Here is a 7,500-nt window from a genome sequence, read left to right on the forward strand (position 1 = left end):
TCAGAGGTAAGTCCATATTTCTCTCTTCTGTTGGAGTATGATTAATTATAAAAATTACCTCGACAGAAAGCGACTTCTCTGTCTGTATGAGTTGATAAATATCATTAGCAAGTTTTTTTATGGTTAATTGTTATTTTCCCAGTTGCATTTTGGGTTCATTTTCTATCTTTTATTGCTTCTGTTTGTTCGTTATCTATACATCACCCGTCGTTTGTGACAGTGTTATTTTCTGATGATTGTCATGTTCTCAGTCAAAAACTCGAGGTTTACCAAGAACGAGAAGAACATGTTATGAGAACTGTCATCGAATATTAAGAGACCACTTTCTGTGAGCATGTCAATTACCGCCGTGGCTTGACAAGTTTGGTGCTGCTAATTAATTTTGAGACAAAAATGTACCATCTGTCAGTACTGCAAATAATACAGTTTTGTTTGTTTTCAAAATCTCGTGTTATTCGTGCGCAGTTTTTAAAACGTGAAGGTTCTCTCAGTGCTTTAGAACATCTTGTAAAGAAATACAACTCAGAAAATTAGAAAGTCGTCGTCGTCGTCTTCTTCTTCTTCTTCTTCTTCTTCTTCTTCTTCTTCTTCTTCTTCTTCTTCTTCTTCTTCTTCTTCTTCTTCTTCTTCTTCTTCTTCTTCTTCTTCTTCTTCTTCTTCTTCTTCTTCTTCTTTTGTTCTATGCCCACACATTAAATCTGAACTATTATGCAGCTACACTAACCAATTTACCGCTTAATACAAGAAGGCCGTCTCTGACCCAAACTCTCTTCTCTCTGTCCAACAGGTGACACAAACCAAATTCCTGGCGAGCGCTATCGGCGGCAAAGCCTATGGAGTCCCAACGGAAGACGCTAATATCACCTCCGGTGAATCCAATGAGAACAAGACGTGCCCCAACACCCTGAAACGTCTGGACACTGCGCCCCTGGAGGATCGCAGACTGTGTCCTTACTACTACCGCATCTTCGAGCTGCCCACTGGCTACTACCCGTCCAGTCTCAAGTGGGCCCAGTGTAAGTGCGATCGCTGCGTGGAGAACGGCGCTTTCGGGTGCGAGCCTGTCAAGACAAGAATCACCTTGCTCAAACCCGTGGGATGCTTCCAAGGTATGCAGAAGTATGAAGAAGAACGCCATGACGTCACCACATCCTGCGCATGCGCTTTCCAATCTTAAGTTGCCAACACCACTACTCAATGGGGGGGGGGGGAATAGATTTGAAGTAGGACTCATTGTAGCTCACAGATGTATCTGTGGGTGAGAGAGCCATATTGTTCCCTCACTTTTTTATTTCAAAAATATTGCAGTTAGCATACATCCTGTAGGTCACATTGACCCGATGTGTTAATAGATGTAAATGTATGTACAACTTACTGTTTTATGATTCACTAACGTAAAATGTTTAGAAATCAAAATGTTTTGCAAACGTATACAGTTTGTTACAGTTACAGTTTGTTGAGTTTCTTTTGTATTTTTTACTACGGTTTGCATTTTGTGAATTATTCCCTCCATCAAGGTAGCGTTGTAATTTCGTTTGTTTTGTTTCGTTGTTATCATCATTAATTATCAAGATTATTGCGAACAATTGTTCTATTATCTGAAAGACCTGGTGATTCTTTTCACTTATTTTATTTAAAGGGCAGATTTTTTTCCTGAACAAATAATCTCCTCAATTTTGAGAACATTTCAGGTATTACAGTTCGTCCGCTTTGTCTCATGGTTGTCCTCGTGTTAATGAGATATTTTGCTCGTTATTTTTTCCTTTGACGCTTACTCACTGCCATGCCGTGTTAGGATCTGTGCGGGAAATTTTCACGACTCTCCTGATGTCTATATGTAGAGTTATTGTTCCTCTGTCGGAAATGCGCATCCTCAAACGGCTGTGTTTGTCCGCGGCAAATTTGTTTGCTTATGTTTTCCTGATGCAGTCATACCAAACTTGTTTCATATTTATATTATGTTTTCCATGTCTAGTCAGTTTATCATTACAGTTGTAGGTCATATTGACTGAGGAGTAGACATTCTCTTTGTATCACCCTCGTGACATAATGAAAATCCACCGTTAGCTGTTCTGACTCACTGCACATGTCTCATTGGTTCAATGGTCTGTCTTTGAAATCTATGCACAGATAAAGCGAGAGAGAGAGAGAGAGAGAGAGAGAGAGAGAGAGAGAGAGAGAGAGAGAAAGAGAGAGAAAGAGAGAGAGAGAGAAAGAGAGAGAGAGAGAGAGAAAGAGAGAGAGAAAGAGAGAGAGAGAAAGAGAGAGAGAGAGAGAGAGAGAGAAGAGAGAGAGAAAGAGAGAGAGAGAGAGAGAGAGAGAGGAAAAGGAGAGAGAGAAAAAAGGAGAGAGAGAAAAAAGGAGAGAGAAATCTTTCTCAGCTATTGTTTGCTTGATACACACAAGTATTGTAAATAAATATCTGTTCTTTATAACTCGTTTACTTCAGTGAAGTATGCAACGAACTGGTTTACATTTTCTGTACATAAAATGTAAATTGAAGTAACTCCGATTTTGGAGAAACCAGCTGAGGCAATATTTGGAGACTGTGATGTCGATAGTATAACTTGTTATTGTGATTTGTAATTCCATGGCTTTGCTTTCAATTGTATTTGTTTTGACTTGGGACAAGTGAGTAATATATTTGTCCAGTTTTATCACCAAGTGAAATCCATTTTGAACGTTACTTTGTTCTTTCATTTTGCTTGACGGAGGTTACTACACCTGAATTTGAAGAATCCAACAGAACTATTCACCTGAACAATTCATCTCAATATATATCAGAACTATTCACCTGAACAATTCATCTCAATATACATCAAAACAATTCACCTGAACAATTCATCTGATATTTCTGAACAATTCATCTGATATTTCTGAACAATTCATCTGAACATTCATCTGAACATTCATCTGAACATTTATCTCAACACACATCTGAACAATGCTTTTAAAATAATCAAGAGAATGATGAATATAAGTGTGTGAAAATAATCATAACCTATCGGCCAGTGTGACAAGGAAATGATGTCCATACTTAATTGAATGATGTGTTACAAAGCATGTTCTTTGTATTATCCGGTGGAACGTTTGGTTGTAACTATCCGTGTGAAATACTCAGAAGGCGCATTGTCTGTGATACTTAATTTATGGCCTGTTTTTAGAATTGTACAACGTGTGAAAACTGCACATCAGGAGTACGTTATACGGTTGTTATTTCACATTCTTGTGTACACATGAAATGCTGCGTGTTTTGCTGCGGTTGCTCTTGAATACGGTGACTTTACACACTTTATAAATGCATTTGTTGATTTCACACGCAGTATTGCAGCGTTTTAACTTATTTGATATGTGTCGCTTTTGACTGTTTATTGCGCAAAATGCTTTGAAAATTTGTGAAATGAAACAAAAAACACAATTACAGCCTTGCGTGTTTGTTTAAGGAAATATTACAATCTCTCTCTCTCTCTCTCTCTCTCTCTCTCTCTCTCTCTCTCTCTCTCTCTCTCTCTCTCTCTTTCTCTCTCTCTCTCTCTCACTCTCACTCTCTCTCTCTCTTTCTCTCAATCTCTCTCTCTCTCTCTTTCTCACTCTCTTTCTGCCTTTCTCTCTCTCTTTCTCTCTGTTTGTCTCCCTCTGTCTGTCTGTCTGTCTGTCTGTCTCTCCGTCTCCTCTCGCAGTCTCTGCCCCCCCCCCCACTCTCTCTCTCTCTCTCTCTCTCTGTCTCTGTCTTTCTCTCTCTCTTTCTGTCTGTCTCTCTCTCTCACTCTCTCTCTCTCTCTCCTCTCGCAGTCTCTGCCCCCACCCCCCCCACTCTCTCTCTCTCTCTCTCTCTCTCTCTCTCTCTCTCTCTCTCTCTCTCTCTCTCTCTCTCTCTCTTGAACATAATGTGGTCAATTCCTAATATAAGAGGGAAGCGTTTGCTTCAGGAACAAAACAGAAAGAAACAAACAAAAGTGACACAGAGAAATAAAGAACGACAGGGTGAGGGGTAGGCAGAGAGAGAGGGAAGGGGAGAGAGCGAGAGTGGGAGGGGAGAGAGCGAGAGTGGGAGGGGAGAGAGCGAGAGTGGGAGGGGAGAGAGCGAGAGTGGGAGGGGAGAGAGCGAGAGTGGGAGGGGAGAGAGCGAGAGTGGGAGGGGAGAGAGCGAGAGTGGGAAGGGAGAGAGCGAGAGAGAGAAACAAAGACAGGCAAACACACAGAGAGTGAGGGAGAGAGAGGGAGGGGGAGAGAGAGAAGACAGAAAAATACACAGAAACAGAGAGAGAGAGAGAGTTAGAGAGAACGAGAGTTATAGAGAGAGCGAGAGACAGAGACAGTTAGAGAGAGAGAGTTAGAGAGAGAACGAGAGTGAGCGAGAGAGAAAGAGGCGTAATAAGGACATTACAACATGTCTATTATACGTTCTCTAGGCTCGTCTCGAAGGCAAAACCATAAATTAGCATACCAGGGGTTAGGCACAAGAGGCGCACCACCGCTTTGCAGAGAACGTTGCCTTCAAATACAATTTCCTCAACATAAATTGAAGGTAAAGAAACAGTGTCTGTCTGTCTGCCGGTCTCTTTGCGTTGTGTGTGTGTGTGTGTGTGTGTGTGTGTGTGTGTGTGTGTGTGTGTGTGTGTGTGTGTGTGTGTGTGTGTGTGTGTGCGTGTGTGTGTATGTGTGAGTGTGTGTGTGTGTATCTGTGTGTGTGTGTGTGTGTGTGCGTGCGTGTGTGTATGTGTGTGTTTGTGTGTGTGTGTGTGCGTGCGTGTGTGTATGTGTGTATGTGTGTGTGTGTGTGTGTGTGCGTGCGTGTGTGTATGTGTGTGTATGTGTGTGTGTGTGTATGTGTGTGTGTGTGGGTGTGTGTGTGTGTGTGTGTGTGTGCGTAGGGGACGGTGGGGCAGGTAGGGTCAGGGGCAGGTTGGGTCACCTTTAATAACTCTCACAATTGAAAAGTTATTCCCGTTTCGTTTCCGGTCTATGTTTTTGAATGTCCCAGTGCGTCCCTACCGCCATTTTGTTTGAATGGTAGCGATGTGCAAGTATGGATCCGGTGGTTTCACCATGACATTTGACAGTAAGTGACTTTTTTTTTTACTCTCATACTGTTTGTTCTATACGGGGCGGGGATGTAGCTCAGTCGGTAGCGCGCTGGATTTGTATCCAGTTGGCCGCTGTCAGCGTGAGTTCGTCCCCACGTTCGGCGAGAGATTTATTTCTCAGAGTCAACCTTGTGTGCAGACTCTGCTCGGTGTCCGAACACCCCCGTGTGTACACGCAAGCACAAGACCAAGTGCGCACGAAAAAGATCCTGTAATCCATGTCAGAGTTCGGTGGGTTATAGAAACACGAAAATACCCAGCATGCTTCCTCCGAAAGCGGCGTATGGCTGCCTAAATGGCGGGGGGAAAAAACGGTCATACGTAAAAATTCCACTCGTGCAAAAAACACGAGTGTACGTGGGAGTTTCAGCCCACGAACGCAGAAGAAGAAGAAGAAGAAGAATTGTTTTTGTGCTTTTTTTCAAATATTGAACAGCTCGCATATTTATATCTAAAAACTAACTCGTTTATTCCTGACATCACATTGTGGCAAGCCATGTACTTTCTCTGCGTCTTTGTGTCTTCAATCGGATTGTTGGTGTGTGTTTCCGATTCTGAGATTCTAAATAATTATAGAACAGCCTACGTAATTAAAATCCTATTTTGTCCAGCCACACAAAATAAGGGATCCCACAGTGATGCTAAAAATAAGATTAAGACACGGAACTGAGGAAATCCCCGCTGTGCGCGGGAAACTGGTATCCGCTTCTACTCCCTGGTATATAATGAGACGCCGCCACTGCAGAGACATCATTCCTCAGCCTGATCAGACAAGAGCAACAAGACAGTATAATATTTTCAGCTTTCAAATTTTTTTTACAACAAGCGTTGAAAAATCAGCTTGTACCTTCAATTTAAAACGCCTCCTGATTTTGAATTGTTCGCAAGCATTGGATGTGCTCCTAGAGACAAGACTTGATTTGTAATTGTTACAACAAACTTCAAGAAACAAAACTTTAGTTCTCATTGTTGGGTCGTTCTTCAAGGGACAAGAGATTACACAGTGTTCTGTTTCGTCTGTAGCTCATTCACAGCAGTCAGCTGACTTCGGATCGACGGATTATAGTTGCAAAAGTCAACTACCGTCCGCTCATACAAAATCTGTGCAGTTTGCCAACTAGGAGACAAACTGGTTATTTATCTGCTCAACACGTTCGTTGCCGCCACACCTTCACCAAAACCCGCCATGGCTTCCACCAGCTTTGTGTCGGCTCGTCGTTTGGTCCTCGCTGCGGTCTTCGCCGTCTTCCTCTGTCTGACGACAGCTCTGCCGATGAAAGATGTCGTCGGAAAGGCGATGCAGAATGCCAAGTCAGACCAGCAGCAGCCGCAGCAGCAACACAGACAGAAACGCGCAGTAACCGAACTGGTTGACTGCCCCCAGCCCACCAACCTTCCAGAAATGTTTCAGCAAATCAACTCAGAGGTAAGTCCATATTTCTCTCTTCTGTTGGAGTATGATTAATTATAAAAATTACCTCGACAGAAAGCGACTTCTTTGTCTCTGTGAGTTGATAAATATCATTAGGAAGTTTTTTATGGTTAATTGTTATTTTCCCAGTTGCATTTTGGGTTCATTTTCAGTTTATTTCTATCTTGTATTGCTTCTGTTTGTTCATTATCTGTACAGCACCCGTCGTTTGTGACAGTGTTCTTTTCCGACGATTGTCATGTTTTTAGTCAAAAACTCGAGGCTTACTTAGAACAGAAAGAAAATATTTTGAGACCTGTCATCGAATATTAAGAGATCACTTTCTGCGAGCATGTCAATTACCGCCGTGGCTTGACAAGTTTGGTGCTGCTAATTAATTTTGAGACAAAAATGTACCATCTGTCAGTACTGCAAATAATACAGTTTTGTTTGTTTTCAAAATCTTGTGTTATTCGTAGTCATTTTTTAATACGTGAAGGTTCTCTCAGTGCTTTAGAACATCTTGTAAAGAAATACAACTCAGAAAATTAGAAAGTCGTCGTCGTCGTCTTCTTCTTCTTCTTCTTCTTCTTCTTCTTCGTCTTCTTCTTCTTCTTCTTCTTCTTCTTCTTCTTCTTCTTCTTCTTCTTCTTCTTCTTCTTCTTCTTCTTCTTCTTCTTCTTCTTCTTCTACTTCTTCTTCTTCTTCATCTTCTTCTTCTTCTTTTTCTTCTACTTCTTTTTTCTTCTTTTGTTCTATGCCCACACATTAAATCTGAACTATTATGCAGCTACACTAACCAATTTACCGCTTAATACAAGAACGCCGTCTCTGACCAGAACTCTCTTCTCTCTGTTCAACAGGTGACACAAACCAAATTCCTGGCGAGCGCTATCGGCGGCAAAGCCTATGGAGTCCCAACGGAAGACGCTAAAATCACCCCCGGTGTCTCCAACGAGAACAAGACGTGCCCCAACACCCTGACACATCTGGACACTGCGA

At 42.1% G+C, this 7,500-nt stretch overlaps 2 protein-coding genes across 2 annotated transcripts in view; both read left to right on the plus strand.

The window, feature by feature from the left end:
• LOC138977352 (uncharacterized) overlaps window positions 1–1,181 on the plus strand; it is a 1,830-nt gene extending 649 nt beyond the window's left edge. The window contains exons 1-2 of the mRNA XM_070350254.1: window positions 1–6; window positions 788–1,181. The exon at window positions 1–6 is cut by the window's left edge and continues 649 nt beyond it. Coding sequence (XP_070206355.1) covers window positions 1–6; window positions 788–1,177 — 396 coding nt within the window. The 3' untranslated portion in view covers window positions 1,178–1,181. The remainder of the gene's footprint in view (window positions 7–787) is intronic.
• A 5,059-nt stretch (window positions 1,182–6,240) lies between these two features.
• Window positions 6,241–7,500, plus strand: part of LOC138977353 (uncharacterized) — a 3,603-nt gene continuing 2,343 nt past the window's right edge. Inside the window, exons 1-2 of the mRNA XM_070350255.1 lie at window positions 6,241–6,513; window positions 7,362–7,500. The exon at window positions 7,362–7,500 is cut by the window's right edge and continues 2,343 nt beyond it. Coding sequence (XP_070206356.1) covers window positions 6,274–6,513; window positions 7,362–7,500 — 379 coding nt within the window. The 5' untranslated portion in view covers window positions 6,241–6,273. The remainder of the gene's footprint in view (window positions 6,514–7,361) is intronic.

Source organism: Littorina saxatilis, linkage group LG9 (assembly GCF_037325665.1).
Source record: "Littorina saxatilis isolate snail1 linkage group LG9, US_GU_Lsax_2.0, whole genome shotgun sequence".
In the NCBI taxonomy this organism is placed as follows: Eukaryota; Metazoa; Mollusca; class Gastropoda; order Littorinimorpha; family Littorinidae; genus Littorina; species Littorina saxatilis.